The sequence below is a fragment of the Moschus berezovskii genome, chromosome 17 (assembly GCF_049115385.1).
Source record: "Moschus berezovskii isolate FMDL1 chromosome 17, NW_MosBer_1.0, whole genome shotgun sequence".
Lineage (NCBI taxonomy): Eukaryota > Metazoa > Chordata > Mammalia > Artiodactyla > Moschidae > Moschus > Moschus berezovskii.
The window spans coordinates 61,725,433-61,747,797 of NC_142476.1; the positions used below are offsets into that span (position 1 = coordinate 61,725,433).

Genomic DNA, 22,365 nt, shown 5'->3' on the forward strand with positions numbered 1-22,365 from the left:
TCAGTATAAAATCTAAGTAAAAATACTTGGCATTTTCTGCTTCCAGTTAGATCGCAGCCCTTAAGTCCCTCCTATATAGCTACCAGTTTGCTTCATATACTGTGAAAATTAAACAAGGCAATGCATGCAGTATGCTTTCTCATGTAAATGCCCAGTAAACATTAGCATTATTAAGGCATTTTGTGCTAAGTACTAGGAGTGTGTAGTGATTAGCTCATCCCAGTCCCTCCAGCCTCCAACCTTCATCTCAGGAACCCTCTTCCATGCCAGACAAACCTACACAAGGATGTTCAAGTATGTTACTTGTAAATGATACAAGAATTCAGAGGGTAAAGGGTAACTTAATTTTTTTAAGAATGAGGACTGTTTCTTTGGAATATATAAGATTTAATCTGGTCCCTGAAGCATGGCAAATCAATTGGAAATAATGACATCAACAAAGATGTATAGATGGGGAAGAGTAAGGCACGTTCCTGTAACATGTGAGTGACCGTATCAGACTGAGCTTTGCTGGATGGGGTGGGAGTTTAGGCTAAGAGTAAAGACCAGAGCTGAAACTGAAAGTGTTTTTATAAGACAGGCTGAAGAGGTCGAGGTGGGTATTCTGTGGTCAGTGAGGAACTACTGACTAGTGACAAATCTTAAGCAGATAATTTAGATGATCAGAAATGCTTCAAGGAGATGGCTCAGGTAAGAGCCTCTGGTAACCACTGAGAGTATGGGCTGAATTGGAGCAGGAAGAGGTATTGGCAGCGAAGAAGTTAATGAAATTGTCCAAAGAGAAGAGAGGATGACAGCCTGAGCTAAAGCAGTGGCCATAAGACTGGCAAGAGGGCTGCAGATGGAGAAGCCCAGCAGGAAGATGTTCTCCTATGGGATTTGGCAGATAGACGGCAGGAGGGGAAGAGGAGTCACGTGTGTCACGGTCCCTCTAGCCACACGCAAAAGTAGAAGAAATAAGGAAGAGGATCTCAGAGAAAGAGGGAGACTTTGAACTTGATATCAAAGTAGTCAATAGGAGTTGAAGTGGACAGACATCCAGAAGAAGACATTCAGCAGACATAGAAATTGTCCAGGTCTCAGGATTGAGTCTCTGGGTAGAGAGGTGAGCTGGGATCCATCCCTAGAGATGTCACCCCCAACTGGAGCAGAGAAGGAGACTATTGGTGGTGGTGGTAGAGGGAGACAGGTGTCTGTAGTCTGAGCAGGAAAGCTGAAGGTGTAGGAAGAGCCAGAGACTAAGGAGAGGACACAGGTTTATGATCCATCCATCCATCTGGATGTGGGGTGTATTAAAATTTGCCCCCAAAGTCCGGGTTCTCAAGCTCACTGAGAGAGGTTGCCAGTGAGGAGCCCCATAACAGAAGGTTTAACTTCGGGGCTCCAGGCTGCATGGTACACAGAGCCTCAAGAGATTAAGAAAATAAATCAAAGGAACAAGAAGAATCAAGCTGGAAAAAAACTTTTGGATTAGAAAAGCTCTAAGACAAGAAGTCATATTGCAAGAGGTTAAAAAATAAATAGGTGGTGAAAACATGGAAGACCTGGAGACTGAGAACATTGCTAGATTAGCAACTTTAAAAAAAATTATAGTTGATTTACAATATTGTGTTAATTACTGCTGTCTACCAGAGTGACTCAGTTATTCATACATATATATACGTAATTTTCCATATTCTTTTACTGTATAGCACAGGGAAAGCAATTGCTTTCTAAAATAGCAATACTCCATTGAGGGAAGGAATATCCCCAGGGGGTGCTCAGAAAAGCCAAATACAGAGTTGTTGGGAGAATACACATTTATGCAAATATTTTGGCTCGTAATCTGATAAAATAACAAATACTTGAAAAATGTTGACGTATGCCCATAGTTATATTTCTAGGAATTTATTCCCATAAATAATAAACAATGGCCACAGTTAAGACAGCAGGAAACAGCAGACACTAGGAAGAGCGCCGAGTGGGCCCTCTGGCTTCCCCCTCGCTGCCCCGCCGCCTCCTTTCCAGGCTGCCCTCGACCTGCGTACCAGCCAAGTCCATTATGGTGCGCCGCAGCCCCTGAGTCATGATGGGTGATGAGGAACCAAGTTGTGACCTGGATCTATTTTGTGTACCTAACCGTTATGCTTCCGTCTATGGGATCACACAGAGTCGGACACGACTGAAGTGACTTAGTAGCAGCAGCAGCAGCAGCAACCGTTATGCTGAGAATTTGGAAAAGGTGTTTATTCCTCATGGACTCATTCAGCATTCTGGACAGGACGGAAAAGCTGGCTCAAGATGTGATGGAGGATATGGCAGGCCACCACGCCGAGGCCCTCTGTGTGCTCAAGGCAGGCTACACGTTTTTTGCATACCTGCTGGACTACATTAAAGCGTTGAACAGAAATAGTAACAGGTTCATTCCTATGACTGTAGAATTAAAGAACTACTGTAATGACCAGTCAACAGGCCCATCAAAGTCATCGGTGGAGATGATCTCTAACTTTGGCTGGAAAGAACGTCTTGATTGTTGAAGATAAAATGACATGGGCAAAGATGCAAACCTTGCTATCCTTGGTCAAGCAGCATAATCCAAAGATGGTCAAGGTTGCCAGTTTGCTGGTGAAAAGGACCCCTCAAAGCATTGGCTATAGACCAGACTTTGTTGGATTTGAAATCCCAGACAAGTTTGTAATAGGGTATGCCCTTGACTATAATGAATACTTCAGGGATTTGAATCATGTTTGTGTCATTAGTGAAACTGGAAAAGCAAAATACAAACCCGAAGCTAGAGTTCAGGCTGAGTTTGATAACATCTGGAGTCCCATGGAAATCACCAGTAAAATTACAAAATCTTCTAGTTCTGTGGCCAGCTGCTTAGCAGAGATTATTGCATGTATCTTCGAAGAATTTTATCTGTTTTGTATTTTAGAAATGTCTGTTGCTGCATTCCTGAACTCTTTTATTTGCACTGTGAGCCTATAGACTGTCAGTTCCCTTTGAGGTGGATTGTTGTTGGACTCATGAATGAAAAATCTCTTAAACCACACCACTATTGAATAAAAATATTGAAATTATATCTGTGAGAAACATTTAAAGAGCAGGATATGTTCATTTTTAACTGATATTTTAATTTTTATATACTGAATAAAGAATAGAAGTGATTGAACATTATTAATTAAACCACTATGTGTTTAGAAAAGTGAGAACCAGTGTTTTATATCAGTGACAGTATTTAGAGGTGATACTATATTGGATAAATAGTATGTCCTGGAACTACTTTTATAAGTTTCAGTAGTAATAACTATTCTCCTGCTTGTTCATATTATTTCCAGTGAGTCTTTGTCAAAAGTTCCTTTTAAATACAGATCAATAAATTTTTAAAAACCTACCACTTTTTGATGGGCTTCCCTGGTGGCTCAGACAGTGAAGAATCTGCCTGCAGTGCAGGAGTCTGGGCTTGACCCCTGGGTCAGGAAGATCCCCTGGAGTAGGAAATGGCAACCCACTCTAGTATTCTTGCCTGGAATCCCATGCACAGAGGAGCCTGGCAGGATACAGTCCATGAGGTCGCAAAGAGTTTAACACGACTAAATGAGTAACACTTACTTTCACCTCTTTTGAACTCTTCAGTATAAAAATTCTTAAAATAACAACTTTCTCTTTAAATGAAAAAACATTAAATATCTAATAAAAATTGGTTAAATACAGTCATTTTGAGATAGCAATCATAAAATATATATTTTAACAATATCATAGGACAAAATGTCCAAGATACATTAAATGGGAAATTATTTTATAATATAATGAATGCAACATGCCACCAAGTTTATGAAGATATATGTTGTACACACAAAGGAATTTAGGCATCAACAGGACAGTTAATTTAAAAGTGGTTGTCTCATGGTTGTGGAATAATAGGTAATCTTTTTCCTTCCGATACCTTTTCGTATTTTCCAAATTTCTCTAATATACAGACAATGCTTTTCAAAAAAGTAAGTTTGAAATTAAAAAGAAAGAGGAGGTAACTGGAAGGAACAGCAAGGTCAAGAGAAGTGTGCAGATCAGAGAAGGTGTGTGGGGAGGAGGGGCTGAGGATGAGGGAGAGGAATGATTGGTGGCCTGTGCTCCCCCGAAGAGGAGGGAGAGAAAGAGACCAAGGGCTCAGGGGCAGGCTGCAGAGAAGAGAGCTGAGGGTGAGGGGACAGAGGAGAAAGGTCAGAAGGTGCCCGAGGTCATTCTGAGTGACCTCGGTCTTCTCCATCAAGTCAGTGGCTGAACAGGTGACCAGCAGGGAAAGGAAGTAGGTGGAATACAGGGAGTCTTCCAGATATGGCCCAGCAATTGACCAAGAATCCCTCAAACCCTCAAGAAAGCAAGTAGACCCAGTTATGCAAATGTATGACCTGAGTCACCCCTTCCCCCAGAAAGATCACCTCCCCGGGGAGCCCGTGGGGAGCCCTGGGAGTTCATTAATCAGCATTTTAAACTGGACAAAGACTCATTGTCATTTCCATCTACACCACTTGGAGTAGCTCAGCTTTTCACTGAAGCTGGGATCCCAGAGGGCCTCTGATCTGTCTAGGTCGGCATAGAGCTGGTGACTGCTTCCCATGCCCGGAGTTCAGAGTCAGAACAGAAACGACGGTCTTGTCCTCATTCTCTAGGAGAAGCAAATTCACCTGATTAAGACCTCAAAATGATTAAGCAGCTAGACCAGGCCCTCCCTCAGGCCCCCCAGTTTTCACGGTTGTCATAAGGTTTCTTTAGTTAATATTTTGGAATTGTGGGAATATTCTTGCATTTATTCGTTTACTGAAATATCATTACTCAGTACCTGGCACTTTGGACATTCAGAGATCAGTAAGACGGGAAGTTCCACTTACGGTGTTGACGGGCTAGGTTTCCAGGATGGAAATGAGCTCCCCATTCCAGCCGTATCACTTCTTCTTCCTCCCACATCACAGCTCCAGAGCTGCCTCTTCCAGTGCAAACCAATGAGCCTTTCATTCCTCTCCAATTCCTGGGTCAGTACGTTGGGTTGAATGCTATTTACCACCATGCAAAAGTAAGCGAAGTTATTGATTTCTTCTATAGAGCAAAGTGACTCAGTTATACTGAGTCATATATACATATATGGGGGTTTCTCGGGTGGTGCTAGTGGTAAAGAACCCGCCTGCCAGCGCAGGAGACATAAGAGGGTTGGGAAGATCCCCAGGAGGAGGAAATGGCAACCCACTCCAGTATTCTTGCCTGGAGAATCCCATGCCAAGAGGAGCCTGGTGGGCTATAGTTCATAGGGTCACAGTCAGACACGACTAAAGCGACTTAACACACACATACATATATATATTCATACTCTGTTCCATTATGGCTTGTTTCAGGATATTGAATATAGTTCCTTGTGCTATACAACTGGACTTTATTGTTTATCCATCCTATATGTAATAATTTGCCTCTGCTAATCCCAGACTCCAATCCTTCCCTCCCCAATTTCCCTCTCCCTTGGCAACCACAAGTCTGTTCTATGGTGTGAGTCTGTTTTATGGTGTGAGTCTGTTTGTTTTATGGTGTGAGTCTGTTTTTGTTTCATTGATTTGTGTCCTATTTTAAATTGCATATACTTCAATAAAATTAAAATAATAATAAAATGTTCCGTAAAACTGAGGAAAAAAGTTAATTTCATGAGAACCTTGCAAGGCAATTTTGCAGTGAGACCCAGTGAACCCACCACAGCTCTGATGCACCTTCTATCTGGAGTTTATACCAATCTAGATGAAATATATCTCTAGCATGGAGCTCGGGATATTTCAATTCATGTTTGTTGAGTGAATAAACGATTCAATAAATATACACCTGCAAGGGACTGGCACACTTGATCTTGTGCTGTTGTTTATTTTTCTATGTCTTCTCAACTCCATTAGAAGTTTCTTGGGGTCTGGGAACCTGGCTTATTTTGCCTTTGTAACCTGCTGTCTGCCTTCCCAGTGGATGTTTATTAATAATCATGAGAGTCCCTCTGGAGTTGAGGGACTCACCTCTTTCCTGGGGTGTAGACACCAGTTCCACTTTCCAAGGCAGCCTCTCCTCTCTCCCCTCTCCCCTCTCGTCCCTCACAGCCCTTCAGGCAACGTCAGATGTTACCTGTACAGATGTCACCCCAGAGGGTTCTCCTCCAGGGCCATCTGCGTCTGGGATACGTGTAATGAGACTCTCTAACCACTAGAGGACAGAATTAACTTGAAACACAGGTATGGCTAAGGGATAGGATGGTCTACAATTTATGGAACAAACTAGGATACTTTGGAGCTGTTCTACTTTCTCCAGGACAGTAGATGCAAACAGGGGTTGTCCCGGGCAAACTGGGACATATGGTCACCTTACTAATGAATTGTAGGGCCTAGAAGAAAGAAAACGATTGTTTTGAGGGAGGTATAAATCTTAGGGCTGCTCATTTGCACAGGAGTAACCCCTGGGGCCTCTCCAAATAGCTTAGAGTTACCCAAGGGCCTGAAATCACAGGGAGGATGTTGTCTGTAAATACAGACGTGTGAATAGTTTCTCGAAGAGGAATACACAGCTCTTTGTGTTTACCATCTCATCTTTCCTCTTGTTGTCCGTGGCAATAGGAGTGTTGCAGGTAGGGTAATTATAGGGCTTTTCAGGCTATGCAGACATAAGCCCTGGAGGACTTCTGGGGAAGAGTGTATGCCAGCAAAGGCGTCCCAGTCTCCAGACAACGGCTTGGAAATATTAATAATTTACGTAAACATACCTGCCCATCCAGGGCAAGGGTGGGTATGCTCTGAGGCTGGGCCAGGGTTGGGAGCTCTGCCTGCTGCATTCTCTCAGTGCAATGACAAGCTCCACTGGTCCTGGAACATGTGAGTTCCAGGCTTCCCACTGCACCCGAGATTGACCCTTCTTGGCTATTGTTTAAAACGCTGCAATGAACATGGAATAACAATTAACTCTCTGCTGTAACGATTTCATTTGGTTATATTCCTGGAAGTGGGACTTCTTCTGTCATGTTTTGAGGAGCCTCCATACTGTTTTCCATAACAGCTTCACCATTTTACATTCTCATCAACAGCGGACAAAAGTTCTAATTCTCCACTTCTTTGCCAACTTTGCTATGTTAAATTTTTTTTTCTTTATAATACACATCCTAGCAAGTATGAGGTGATATCTCACTGGGGTTTTGATTTGCGTTTCCATGATGATTAAGTGATGCTGAGCAACTTTTCAAATGTCTGTTGGCTATTTGCATGTTTTCTTTGGAGTAATATATGTCCAACTCTTGTTCATTAAAAATATTTTTTCAAGTGAGTTGTAGTAGTTCTTATGTATTTGGGGTGTAAGTCTTTTCTTAAGGTATAAGGATTGCAAATATATGCCTTTTCATACTGTTGCTGTTGAAGAGACTATCCTTTCCCCATTGTGTTATCTTGGATACTCAGAGATTATCACTTGGCCACGTATGTGTGAGTTTATTTGGGGACTCTTTATTCTGGTCCTGTTTCTATGCCAGTATCATTCTGTTTCAATTGCTACAGACTTTGTAATATTTTGAAATCAGGACATGTGAAATGTCCATCTTTGTTCTTTGCTGTCAAGATTGTTTTGGCTCTTTGGGGTCCTTTGTGGTTCCATACGTATTTTAAGAATTGTTTTTCCATTTCTTTTAAAATGGCTTTGGAGTTCTGTTAGGTGTTGCAGTGGATCTGTACATCACTTTGGGTAATACGGAAATGTCAACAATGTTGTCTTCCAGTGTATGAACATAGCATGTCATTCCAATTAATGAGTCTTATATAATTCTTTCAGCAATGTTTTGAAATTTTCAGTATACAAGTGGTTTATTTCCTTAGGGCCTTTTGCCCCTGCCTTCTTGGCTCTTCCAGAGCCAGGGGTGAGAAGGATCGATTCATAAATCTAGAAAAGTGTCCCTAGATACTCTGCTTACTCATCTGTATTTCTCCTTAGACTGTAAGCTGTGGGAGAAGAGAGATAATGCTTGCTGTAACTTTCTCAGGATTAACTATTTTTCATATTGTATCATTTAGAAAGTATCCATAAAAATGTGAATCAAAATGCAACAATCTTTATCATATTTTCCATGTTCTTTACATCAAAACCCTGAGGTGGACGTCTATGTTGAGATCTTTTCTTTTTCCTTTTATTTCAGTGGAATTATTTCCTTCCCGTCTGTGTGAGTCCTGCAATCACACATTACAGGTCCTGCAAGTTATTCTCCCTTGTATGTGCTGTCCTCAGTTCTGTCTGACTCTTTTCTACTCCACGGACTGTAGCCCACCAGGTTCCTCTGTCTCTGGAATTGTCCAGGCGAGATACTAGAGTGGGTTGCCATTTTCTTCTCCGGGGGATCTTCCCGACCCAAGGATTGAACCCATGTCTCCTGCATCTCCTGTATTGGCAAGCGGATTCTTTACCAGTGTCACCTGGGAAGCCCCTATTCTCCCTTAACTCCACAAATATTCTTGGAAGTCTCAGATCATTGAAGATTTCCAGTCATTTTATAACATTTGTCTTAACAGTAAATTTCTGATTATTTCGATCACAACTAAAAAACCCAAAAAGCAATCTGGAGATTTCATTCATCTAATACTTCTTAATGGTTTTTTAAGTACCAATTCTCTATGTTAACTTTTGCTTGCTTGAAATACTTAGAGGTTTTTGGCTTCTTTACACAACTTGAATAAAATAAAATAGAGAAACAAAAACATTTCCAAGAACTAGATCATCAAAAATGGCAGCTTGAAGTTGTTTTAGTTCTGCAGATTGTTTTGGAAGGTCCTAAGTGGAAAATATATACTGGTTTTCCACATTACAAAATAGCCAATAACTCCTTAAATTATTATGCATGCCTGAATAATGTGCTCTTTGAAGGCATGGCTCAGTTAGGGAGGTAAACTAGCTGTTATAAAAGAAACAGTATGAAAGATTAATCACTACAAGACTTGATGGTGGACTGGTTGACTTTGTCAACATGGAATAGCCTGTAAGTGGGAAATTACTAGTTTGGGAATTTAAATTGTCAGTCAAAAAGAGCTTTCAAGCAATGTGATAAAAAGAGCATTTCAATTTCCCTTAAGTGATCTTCTACTTATTTTTTAAAACATGTGCTTATTTATTTGGCTGGGTCAGGTCTTAGTTGTGGACACAGGATCTTCGATCTTAGTTGCAGCTTGTGGGATCTTTAGTTGTGACATGTAGCATGATCTAGCTCTCTGATCAGGGATTGAACTCAGGTCTCCTCCTTTGGGAGTGTGGAGTCTTAGCCACTGGACCACGAGGGAAGTCCTGATCTTTTATATTTTTATAGTAGCAGAACACAGCTATTTTTATAGCCCCATCTAATACTTTTGGTTCCAGAATTAAGAGGTGAATGAATTAATAGCATAGCTAAGTCTCACATGAAATTTAGAGCATTAATTAGGCTGGATGGCATCACCAACTCGATGGACATGAGTTTGAGTGAACTCCAGGAGTTGGTGATGGACAGGGAGGCCTGGCTTGCTGTGATTCACGGGGTCGCAAAGAGTCGGTCACAACTGAGCTACTGAAATGAACTGAACTGAACTGATCACCTTTAAATTTCAACTGAATATATACAGAAGGATTTAGATTGATTTGAGCATTGAGACTACATACCAGATAGTTTGTGCTTCATGGCTCTGAAATCAGCCGACTCTGTGGACAGGAGTTTGAGTGAACTCCGGGAGTTGGTGATGGACAGGGAGGCCTGGCTTGCTGTGATTCATGGGGTCGCGGAGAGTCGGACACGACTGAGCGACTGAACTGAACTGAACTGAACTGAATTGTGTGGGTTATTATGGTGGTTGGAGTGATTGATCCTGCTACCTAACAATTATGAAGGGATGTGTGTCTGGGATCCAGAAGATTTCCAAAGGGTACTTTATTGTTCAGTTCAGTTCAGTTCAGTCGCTCAGTCGTGTCCGACTCTCCACGTCCCCATGAATCACAGCACGCCACGCCTCCCTGTCCATCACCAACTCCCGGAGTTCACTCAAACTCATGTCCACAGAGTCAGTGATGCCATCCAACCATCTCATCCTTGGTCGTCCCCTTCTCCTCCCGCCCCCAACCTTTCCCAGCATCAGAGTCTTTTCCAGTGAGTCAACTCGTCGCATGAGGTGGCCAAAACAGCTTCAGCATCAGTCCTTCCAATGAACACCCAGGATCAATCTCCCTTAGAATGGACTGGTTGGATCTCCTTGCAGTCCAAGGGACTCTCAAGAGTCTTCTCCAACACCACAGTTCAAAAGCATCAATTCTTCGGCGGTCAGCTTTCTTCACAGTCCAACTCTCACATCCATACATGACCACGGGAAAAACCATTGCCTTGACTAGACGGACCTTGGTTGGCAAAGTAATGTCTCTGCTTTTTAATATGCTGCCTAGGTTGGTCATAACTTTCCTTCCAAGGAGTAAGCGTCTTTTAATTTCATGGCTGCAATCAGCATCTGCAGTGATTTTGGAGCCCAAAAAAATAAAGTCTGACACTGTTTCCACTGTTTTCCCATCTATTTCCCATGAAGTGATGGGACCAGATGCCATGATCTTTGTTTTCTGAATGTTGAGCTTCAAACCAACCTTTTCACTCTCCTCTTTCACTTTCATCAAGAGGCTTTTGAGTTCCTCTTCACTTTCTGCCATAAGGGTAGTGTCATCTGCATATCTGAGATTATTGATATTTCTCCCAGCAATCTTGATTCCAGCTTGTGCTTCTTCCAGCCCAGCGTTCCTCATGATATACTCTGCATAGAAGTTAAATAAGCAAGGTGACAGTATACAGCCTTGACGTACTCCTTTTCCTATTTGGAACCAGTCTGTTGTTCCATGTCCAGTTCTAACTGTTGCTTCCTGACCTGCATACAGGTTTCTCAAGAGGCAGGTCAGGTGGTCTGGGATTCCCATCTCTTTCAGAATGTTCCACAGTTTATTGTGATCCACACAGTCAAAGGTTTTGGCATAGTCAATGAAGCAGAAATAGATGTTTTTCTGGAACTCTCTTGCTTTCTCCATGACCCAGCGGATGTTGGCAATTTGATCTCTGGTGCCTCTGCCTTTTCTAAAACCTGCTTGAACATCTGGGAGTTCACGGTTCACATATTGCTGAAGCCTGGCTTGGAGAATTTTGGGCATGACTTCACTAGCGTGTGAGATGAGTGCAGTTGTGCGGTAGTTTGAGCATTCTTTGGCATGGCCTTTCTTTGGGGTTGGAATGAAGACTGACCTTTTCTAGTGAAGACTCCTGAATCTAGTGAATGTAGAGCTATTGAGAAATTTTCACCAAGTAAATAATCGTAAACAACAAAAATGATTTGAGGGCAAGAAAGAGACAGACTATGCAGTGGAAAAGTGAAATTAAAAGCACCAGCATCTCATTACTAGTTTTAAGCATTTAGAAATAGCGAGCAAATTCCTCAGAGAAGGCAATGGCACCCCACTCCAGTACTCTTGCCTGGAAAATCCCATGAACAGAGAAGCCTGGTGGGCTGCAGTCCATGGGGTCACTAAGAGTCAGACACGACTGAAGTGACTTAGCAGCAGCAGCAGCAGCAAATTCTTCATTTTAATTAGCATATATTAGCCATTGTTTTCTTTCTCCCTAAATATTACATGTAAGATGTGTTGGTGCACCTCTACCTTATAATTTTATCTCTAATTATCATAGAAGAGTGTATTTTCATTAGGAAAAACAAGACATAACCATTCCCCAGGGATGGATACAGTGATTGATTCAACTGTGGATCTCAACCTTGAGAGAGTTTCAGGACATTTGCACTTAAATGAGGAATGGGTTGTATTATCTTAGATCAATACATGCTATTATTGTCAATTTTGCCATTGTTCAAAAGTTAAAATATGAGCCGTTGGGTTGAACTCCGGGAAAGAATGCATTTTGGCAACAACATCAGTTCCAAATTCCTTCTCTGCTCTCCCTTCTGGTTGGAGGACTGTAAGCCTGGGAATTACATATCTCAATTTCCTTTCCTCCAGATTTCTGGATGGGTTGTTTAAGTTCTATTAACGAGATAAGCTCGCATGAGATTCAGAAGGTAGAAAGGAAGTGGATGTCTTATTTCTCTTCCTGTAGTAGCGGTGAGCAGAAGTACACGTTTGTTTGTTTTTATATGTGTTTTTTTACCATCCAGGTCTTTTATTTTTTCTCACACCTGTTATGCCATGAATTCACAGGGAATGGATTCGAGAAATTCAGGCTCCTTTCCATTGGTTCTCATGAAATGTGTATCTCTGGGTGGAACAGGCTGGTGCTTCAACTGAACCCAACAATCTTTCTCTTTGCCTTCCTTCTTTTTTTTGTTTTAAATATTTAATTATTTGATTGAGCCAGATCTTAGTTGCAACATGCAGTATCTAGTTCCCTAAGCAGGTGTTGAACCTGGGCTCCCTGCCTAGGGAGCGTGGAGTCTTAGCCACTGGATCACCAGGGAAGTCCCATGGCTTCCTCTTTATTATCATCTTCCTTCACATGTTTCAAGAAGCAACCTAGGATTTTAGAGCGCTTAATATGCTCAATCACACATTAATTCTCTTGGCCAGAATCTTGCCCTTGTTTGTTTATTACAATGGCAATAGCATTCCAGGTAACATTGTAGACTTCCAGATTTGCTGTGGTGACATTTGTGGGGCATTCCTTTTGGAACAATGCCCATTCCCTTGATGTCTGCAATATCAGGTTTTTTGTAGACTCACATGTGTGTGTGTGGCCGAAGGAACAATTCCATGTTTTCTGAAGGCCTAGGGTTTCCCAGGTGTCTCAGTGGTAAAGAATTCACCTGCCAATGCAGGAGATGTGGGTTCCGTCTCTGGATTGGGAAGATTCTCCTGGAGAAGAAGATGGCAACCCACTCCAGTATTCTTGCTGGGAAATCCCATGGACAGAGGAGCCCAGAGGAGCTCGGTGGGTTCAGTCCACGAGGCCACAGAGAGACACAGCTGAGCAACTGAGCATGCAGAGAACACGTAACAGGTGCTTCTCTTCCCCTTTGTTTTGGTCATTTTGGTGAATTACTGCAAGATGGTGGTTCCAGCTGAAAGGCCAGAACTGTGTGCTTTTCTATAAGTGAGGGTTCGGGGTCTTTCCCCGCCGCCTATCAAAACTGGGTTATTCATCATGCACTTGCCTGGCTTTATGAGGCAGGAGTAGAAATGGTGACAGTATCCTGTCAAAGTGGAACGGTGAGAAGTGAAGTGAAGCACTAGTCGCTCAGTCATGTCCAGCTCTCTGTGACCCCATGAATCACAGCACGCCAGGCCTCCCTGTCCATCACCAACTCCCGGACCATTAGTCGTTCAGTCGTGTCCAGCTCTCTGTGACCCCATGGACTGGAGCCCACCAGGCTCTTCCATCCGTGGAATTCTTCAGGCAAGAATACTGGAGTAGGTAGTCATTTCCTTCTCCAGGGGGAATCTTCCTTACCCAGAGTTCGAACCCAGGTCTCCTGCAATTCAGACAGATTCCTTACCATCTGAGGCAACAGGGAAGCCCCAAAACTCATGAGTAAAGTTCGAAACCTACAAATTCTCCCCTTGGCTTTTAATTCTTTAGTACCTAAACAATTTTCTAAGTGTCTGATTCTCTATATTTGATACCTTTGACTTGAAAAGCTGTAAACATGTCTTTTTCTACAGTAAGTACTGATTGATTCAGGTAGCCAATTGGCCAGTAAGTATCTCTTTCAGTAAGATCAACATTTTTGAAATTTGGAATATGGGATTGCATTTCTAAAATCTATACCACTTACATGCATATATGACTGAATTACATATGAAAATACAACATATATTTATCTGAATATTTAATGTTACCAATTTTATTTGTTCCATGGGGAAATTTATTGTTGTTGTTCTATTGCTAAGTTGTGTCCAACTCTTTGCAACCCCATGGGCTGCAGCACACCAGGCTTCCCTGTCTTTCACTATCTACTAGAGTTTGCTCAAATTCATATCCTTTGATGCTATCTAACCATCTCATCCTCTGCTGCTCTCATCTCCTTTTGCCTTAAATATTTATAGAAAATATATATTACCATAATCCTTAAAATATCAAATGAGGATTTTTTTTTCCTGTAGTTTACATCTATCTGTGAGCATTGATCTCAAGGGAACAGTCAGCTATGCATCTGCCAATTTGACCTTTTTAATTGGCCAATTACTGATTCACTCACATTAGACAAACAAAATAAAGTAGAAGTTTCATTAGACAGCAATATAAAAAGAATAATCATGCAAAACCATTGAATTAAAAATTAAAATAAAACAGGTTTATAGGTAAGAAGTAAATGCATAGATACACTGATCTTTGTATAAGCTTCAATAGTACATGAACTGAGAACTTCCAGATGTTCAAGCTGGATTTAGAAAAGGCAGGGGAACAAGAGATCAAATTGCCAATATCTGTTAGATCATAGAAAAAGCAAGAGAATTCCAGAAAACCATCTACTTCTTCATTGACTATGCTAAAGCCTTTGACTGTGTGGCTCAAAACAAACTGGAAAATTCTTAAAGAAATGGGAATAGGAGACTACCTGACCTGCCTCCTGAGAAATCAGTATGCAGGTCAAGAAGCAACAGTTAGAATAGGACATGGAACAACGGACTGGTTCCAAATTGGAAAAGGAGTATGTCAAGGCTGTATATTGTTACCCTGCTTATTAAACTTCTATGCAGAGTACACTCATGCAAAATGCTGGGCTGGATGAGGCACAAGCTGGAATAAAGATTGCCAGGAAAGGGAAAGTGAAAGTGCTCAGTCATGTTTGACTCTTTGCAATCCCATGGACTGTATAGAATTCTCCAGACCAGGATACTGGAGTGGGTATCTTTTCCCTTCTCCAGGGGATCTTCCCAATCCCGGGATTGGACCCAGCTCTTCCCAATTGCAGGCAGATTCTTTATCATCAGCTGAGCTACAAGGGAAGCCCAAGAATACCAGAGTGGGTAGCCTATCCCTTCTCCAGTGAATCTTCCTGACCCAGGAATCAAACTGCATTGCAGGTGAATTCTTTACCAACTGAACTATCAGGATTGCTGGGAGAAATATCAATTATCTCAGATATGCAGATGACACCACCATTATGGCAGAAAAGGAAGAACTAAAGAGCCTCTTGATGAAAGTGAAAGAGGAGAGTGAAAAAGTTGGCTTAAAATTCAACATTCAGAAAACTAAGATCATGGCATCTGGTCCCATCACTTCATGGTAAATAGATGGGGAAACAATGGAAACAGTGACGGACTTTATTTTCTTGGGCTCCAGGATCACTGCAGATGCTGACTGCAGCCATGAAATTAAAAGACACTTGGTCCTTGGAAGAAAAGTTATGACAAACCTAGACACAGTATTAAAAAGCAGAGATATTACTTTGCCAATAAAGGTCTGTCTGATCAAGGCTATGGTTTTTCCAGTAGTCATGTATGGATGTGAAAGTTGGACCATAAAGAAAGCTGAGCGCCAAAGAATTGATGCTTTTGAACTGTGGTGTTGGAGAAGACTCTTGAGAGTCCCTTGGACTGCAAAGGAATCCAACCAGTCCATCCTAAAGGAAACCAGTCCTGACTATTCATTGGAAGGACTGATGCTGACGTGAAGCTCCAATCCTTTGGCCACCTGACGGGAAGAACTGACTCACTGGAAAAGACCCTGATGCTGGTAAAAAATGAAGGCAGGAGGAGAAGGGGATGACAGAGGCTGAGATGGTTGGATGGTATCACCGACTTGATGGACATGAGTATGAGCAAGTTCCAGGAGTGGTGATGGACAGGGAAGCCTGGCATGCTATGAGTCCATAGGGTCACAAAGAGCTAGACACGACTGAGCGACTGAACTGATATCCTAAATACTATCTGAGCATCTCCTCGTGTCTGTCTGAGAAACTTCTCAAACTTAACATGCCTAAAACCTTACTTCTGATCTCTTTCTCTCCACTTCAACCAAAAATCAGCTACAACCTTCTTATACCTATCTTTTTAGCTGCTTAGGATAAAACAAACTTGGTCTCATGCTGAGGTAGGAGGTAGTTGGGCCCCTGGATTGAATAACTGGAGTTTGTCAAGTGGAGTGAACTGGAGTTTTGTTTCCTCTGATACCTCAAGGACAAAGTTAATGGCAGGAGATGAGATGACCACATCCATCACTCCTGAGGTTAAGGAGATGTCCAAGACTGCACATGTGCTTCCTCTGTTTAGACACTTTTCCCAGAACTATTCATATAGCTAGTAACCTCACCTATGCTGTGCTGTGCTTAGTTGCTCAGTCATGTCCGACTCTTTGTGACCCCATGGACTATATAGCCTGCCAGGCTCCTCTGTCCTTGGGGATTCTCCAGGCAACAATACTAGAGTGGGTTGCCATGCCCTCCTCCAGGGGATCTTCCCAACCCAGGGATCGAACCTAGGTCTCCCACATTGCAGGCAGATTCTTTACCATCTGAGCCACCAGGGAAGCCCAAGAATACTGGAGTGGGTAGCCTATTTCTTCTCCAGGGGAATCTTCCCCACCCAGGAATCAAACCAGGATTTCCTCCATTGCAGGCAGATTCTTTACCAGCTGAGCTACCAGGGGAGCCCCAGTAACCTCACTGATTTTCGTCTATTTTTAAAGTTATTTATTTATTTTTGGCTGTGCTGGGTCTTTGTTGCTGCGAGGGCTCTTTTCCAGTTGTGGCAAGTGGGGGCTACGCTCTAGTTGTGGTGCCCGGGCTCCTCGCTGGGGTGGCTTCTCTTGTTGTGGAGCACAGGCTCAACAGTTGAGGCGCGTGAGCTTAGTTGCTCTGTGGCATGTGGGGCCTTGCCGGATCAGGGATCAAACCCGTGTCTCCCGCATTGGCAGGCGGATTCCTTACCACTGAGCCACCAGGGAAGTCTATGTCTATTTTTAAATGTGAAGTTTTTACTGATTCAACCCAGACTTTACTTTTTAATGTTTCAATTTCCTAATAATAGCGAATTCAATTTCCTGCTTTATTCTTTCCTGTCACACTTATTCCTCACTAATGTAATCTGCTTTCATTATTTATTAACCATCTGCTTCCTCTCCACTCCCACTAGAACATAAATACCAGAGAGACAGGGATTCCTGTTTATTTTTCACTTTTCTCTTTGTGTTTTGAGACAGTGCTTGCTTCACAGTAGACTCAGGGATGTGAGTGAGCACTTCCACCATAGGCTCGGGGCCACTCCAGTGGTGGGTGTCCCAGAGCTCTTCATCTTACATGGGTTGTGGCTGGCTCCTTTTTCCTTCAAGCCATGGAAAGCTCTTCTTATTCTGGGAGTACATTTTTGCCAGATTACTGTGCTGTTTGAACTCAAGGAAAACAACCTGTTGAGTGGAAAGAAAATAGATTTAAAAAATAATCAAGAAAGGAACTTCATCTAAGCTGCTGCTGCTGCTGCTAAGTCACTTCAGTCGTGTCCGACTCTGTGTGACCCCATAGACGGAAGCCCACCAGGCTCCCCCGTCCCTGGGATTCTCCAGTCAAGAACAATGGAGTGGGTTGCCATTTCCTTCTCCAACGTGTGAAAGTGAAGTTGCTCAGTCGTGTCCGACCCATAGCGACCCCACGGACTGCAGCCTACTAGGCTCCTCATCTAAGCTAGTACTCACTTAAGAAATCTAATGGAATGTTAACAGGATGAGGCTGCTTTAGTAGTGCCCACTAGCCACAAGGGCTTCCTAGGTGGCACACTGGTAAAGAATCCACCTGCCAATGCAGGAAATGCAAGAGATGCAGGTTCAATCCCTGGGTCAGGAAGATCCCCTGGAGTAGGAAATGGCAACCCGCTCCAGTATTCTTGCCTGAAAAATTCCCTGGATGGAGGGGCCTGCTGGGCTATGGTTCATGGGGGCGCAAAGAGACAGACTTGACTAAGCACACACACACAAGCACAAGCACATACTAAATCACAAGCCCTGAGAAAGAGCCTGAAGAAAGTAATGCAAAAGAAGAGCAGAGTCCAATCTGAAGACAGCTTTACACTTTGTAAGGTCTTGACCTTTTCTCATTTCAGTTGCTCAACGTCACTTAAATGACAACACTTCTAGGCAGCTTCACAGCTTCTCTATCCTTAAAGTAAAACACAATGAAATAAAATCATACAAAAAGCCACCTTAAATTTTTAACATAGGAAATGAACTATTTGACCATGCAAAAAACCAAAACCAGGTCATCCCTCAGAAAGGTATGTTTGTATTTTGTAATATCAATCAGCAAATACAAAAGAGTGATCAAAGACAGCATTATCATTTTATAATAGTAACCTAATTATTGATGGCATAACTTGCTTAAAAATTATCTATCAGAAGACAAATAACTATTGTAACTATTATAACTATTTGTAGAACAAATAACTTTTGTTCTACATTTTAAATTTCATTTTATTTTATATTTGGGTAAACTATTTTTTATCATAGCTTCAAATTTTACAAAGAAAATTTAAAAATCAGTATTTACAAAAATGTGTTATAACCGTTTCAGTATAGTGTCAATATCTAATTATTGATAAGATAATCTTATGTTGTCAGTTAATGCTTACATTTTAATAAATGATTACATCTATAAGTAGGACTTCCCTGGTGGTGCAGTGAATAAGAATTCACTTGCCAATGCGTGGGACATGGGTTCGATCCTAATCCGGGAAGATTCCACATGCCTCAGCGCAGCTAAGCCCCTGCACCACAACTATTGAGACTGCACCCTCTAGAGCCTGTGCTTCAAAACAAGAGAAGCCATCACAATTAGAAGCCTGCACACTGCAATGAAGAGTAGCCCCTGCTCGCTGAAAACAAAGCCCATGCAAAGCAATGAAGACCCCAAAATAAATAAATAAATACATACGTAAAATGTTAGTGATTGTGTGATTGTACTTGTAACAACAACCAAAACGATGTAAATACTACTAAAAATTTCTTACTACATCTACTATGTTAAGGAAATATTGAGCCAAATGACTAAAAAAAGAACTTATATTCATTCCAGCTATAAATGTGTACTAACAATTACATTAAATATTATTGGGGAACATTAGTATGTTTTCAGAATTGGAACTAAAAGTCTGTTTCCTTAATTTTTCCTATGATAAAATCATTGTAGTTTTTACAGCAAAACAAAACATTAATTTATGGTATCATTTTTAAAAATCTGTTTATTTTCATAAAATTAAATTAAAAACCCAGCAAATACTGTGAAAGGATTAGATATAAGAGGCTGTTGGTCCACTTATAGATGGTTTATTTATTTTTAATGTTATCTTCTGTATGGTTTTATACATATCACAATATTTAGGCATGTTTTGTGTATAAATAAGTAAAAGTAATGGTCATATGAAATTTCATGTTTTCATTAAGGATAGCAATTTGCATAAATGCACCTGCATTTTCCCATTCAGTTTTTTACATGATCAAAGGAACAACAATTCAAAACACCTACAACTCCTTGTAAAAAATTAAAATTGATTGGGATTTCACTAGGAGTTTGTACCAGCTTCTCTTCAAACTATGTGCCTAAAGTATATGACCCAGAGAGAACGGTTAAATAGAAATTCTTATAAAGTAATTTTTACCAGTGGTACAACAGCTGTATTTAAAAAATTAAATGTAAATGTATTAAAGGAATTAAAATATGAATTATATTGAGTGTGTACTAACAAGTATAAAAGATGGGTTGGGTTTTTTGTTTTTTGTTTTTTTTTGGTAAATAAGTTCATTTGTAAAATTAGTCAACATACATAATTGACCTAAAAACTTCAGTAGAAGGATAAATTTTAAAATCACTTGGAACGACATCTCTATGAAATGATTTTCGCTGGACCTTATGCCAGATGACACCATTTAACTGGTGAGTGAGTGGGCTAAGTCGCTTCAGTGGTGTCTGTCTGACTCTTTTATGACCCCTGCAAGGCTACATGGGGTTCTCCAGGCAAGAATACTAGAGTGGGTTGCTATTTCCTCCTCCAGGGGATCTTCCCAACCCAGGGATCGAACCCACATTTTCTTCGGCTCCTGTATTGGCAGGCACATTCTTTTACCACCAGTGCCACCTGGGAAGCCCTATTTTAACTGACAGAGGTTCCATAAACTGAAGCTATGTGTCCCTCCCCCACAGCAAATTTACTCAAAGGATTATTATAATACAAACTCCACAAGGAAAATAACTTCAGCATTGTTCCCTCTTGATAGAGAAAAACTCAACCTAGTTATGAGACCAACCACAACACAAAGGAAAGCTGCACTAACTATAAGTAACAGATGATGCTGGTGTGAATAGCTTGTATTATATTCTAGGGCCCTTATAAATCAATCCTCCAATCAGTGTTTGCATTATCACCTAGAGGGTTGGTTAACATGTGGGACAATGAGGATTGATACAAAGTATAATGTGCAAAGCACTTTAACTATGTAGGAAAACAGATGCAGTCTAGTTAGGAGAAAACCAACTGGACTCTGAATCCCACACATCTTAATGACAAGACTGCCACCACATGTCAATGTGAAACACTTAATTTTAAAATGTTCACACTACAATATACAAAATAGCTGTTATAAATGCACATAGTGTATTCTATAGCTGCCAGGTTTACTTTTTTTTTTAAGGAAACTGCAAGTTCAGTTCAGTTCAGTCGCTCAGTCATGTCCAACTCTCCGCGACCCCATGAATCACAGCACGCCAGGCCTCCCTGTCCATCACCAACTCCCGGAGGTCACTCAAACTCATGTCCACAGAGTCGGTGATGCCATCCAGCCATCTCATTCTCGGTCGTCCCCTTCTCCTCCCGCCCCCAACCTTTCCCAGCATCAGAGTCTTTTCCAGTGAGTCAACTCGTCGCATGAGGTGGCCAAAGTATTGCAGTTTCAGCTTTAGCATCAGTCCTTCCAATGAACACCGAGGATCGATCTCCCTTAGAATGGACTGGTTGGATCTCCTTGCAGTTCAAGGGACTCTCAAGAGTCTTCTCCAACACCACAGTTCAAAAGCATCGATTCTTCGGTGATCAGCCTTCTTCACAGTCCAACTCTCACATCCATACATGACCACGGGAAAAACCATAGCCTTGACTAGACGGACCTTTGTTGGCAAAGTAATGTCTCTGCTTTTTAATATACTATCTAGGTTGATCATACGCTGAGGTTAAGGCTTGTATCTTCATCCCTTGAAAAAGCCCACATTCTATCACAGTGATGCATGGTCAGACTTAACAGCCCCAACTGTTAAAAACACTTGGATCAAGTCATAACCACTTTTACTGCAAAAGGACCCAGTATAGGTTTATCAATTCTAGTACCATAATAATTACCCAACAAGTGGTTAACCTATAGAAAAACATGCATCACTCGTCGCTTTTGCATATTAACAACTTGTCTTTTCTGAGCAGCAGTGCTCATATTAACTGAGGTCTGTGAACGGCCCCTTTCCCCCTGAGTGAGGAACGACTTAAGTAGAAACGCAACATATTATAAACAATTTCCTACCAAAAAAAGTCACAAAGCCAAAGTATTTTACAGAATCCACTACAAAACCCCATGAAAACCGTCTTCACTGAAGCTCCCCTCCTGCCCCCTCCCCGATCCAGCGAGGCGGCTGGATGTCTTTGGGGCGTGATGGTGAAACGCCGCCGGAGGACGCACAGATGAGTGTCTGGACAAACCCACCAGGTACGCTTCGCTAGCCTCCTGCAGCGTACGGATGGCGGCACTCTGGAACTTCAGGTCGGTTTTGAAATCCTGGGCGATCTCCCTCACCAACCTCTGGAAAGGCAGCTTCCGAATCAGAAGATGGGTGGATTTCTGGTATGGACGGATTTCTCGGAGGGCAACGGTCCCGGGCCTGTATCGATGAGGTTTTGTCATCCGGCTGGTACAGGGCGCGCGTTTCCCGGCCGCTTCAGTGACCAGCTGTTTGCGGGGCACTTTCCTGCCCGTGGATTTAGAAGCTGGCCTCCTGGTCCGGGCCATTGTCTTTGAGACCGCTGCCCAAGTCTTCGGCCACTTCTTCGAATGCGGCGCCGCGTCTGCTGCCCAACGGAGAGCCGAGCGGGAACCCCCTCCAACGAACGACCAAACCGCTCCACCGGGTGTTCTTCCTAAGTCAATACTCTAGCCTTACCCTGATAGACTGGCAGTTTTTTAAAGATCAGACAAAACAAAACTCTTGAAGAGTCTGAAATACTTTAGAAAGACTATGTATTCATAAATAGTGGGTTAGGCTTAAAATATCATCCTCTTAAAATAGTTATTTTATTGATAATAAAATTTTCTAAGGTAACACTGAATGCCATTTGGGCATACCTTTTATGTGTAAAATACATTTCATCAATACA

At 41.9% G+C, this 22,365-nt stretch overlaps 1 protein-coding gene and 1 pseudogene across 1 annotated transcript; one reads left to right on the top strand and one right to left on the bottom strand.

The window, feature by feature from the left end:
• The first annotated feature begins 681 nt into the window (after positions 1-681).
• LOC129551616 (hypoxanthine-guanine phosphoribosyltransferase pseudogene) lies at positions 682-5,553 on the top strand (annotated as a pseudogene).
• Positions 5,554-17,260: 11,707 nt separating this feature from the next.
• Positions 17,261-22,000, bottom strand: LOC129551620 (histone H3.3C-like). The gene is made up of 2 exons (XM_055419744.1): positions 21,698-22,000; positions 17,261-17,371 (listed from the first exon to the last, which is right to left on the bottom strand). The coding sequence occupies exons 1-2, from the start codon at positions 21,998-22,000 to the stop codon at positions 17,261-17,263; spliced, it is 414 nt and encodes a 137-aa protein (XP_055275719.1).
• Positions 22,001-22,365: the final 365 nt, after the last annotated feature.

Bases quoted from the DNA above. Each gene is read 5' to 3' on its own strand.
- LOC129551620 (XM_055419744.1), bottom strand. From the start codon at position 22,000: ATGGCCCGGACCAGGAGGCCAGCTTCTAAATCCACGGGCAGGAAAGTG. The intron at 17,372-21,697 runs GTGGGTTTGTCC...TCCACTCAACAG, and splicing joins AGGCTAGCGAAGCGTACCTG to GTTGTTTTCCTTGAGTTCAA.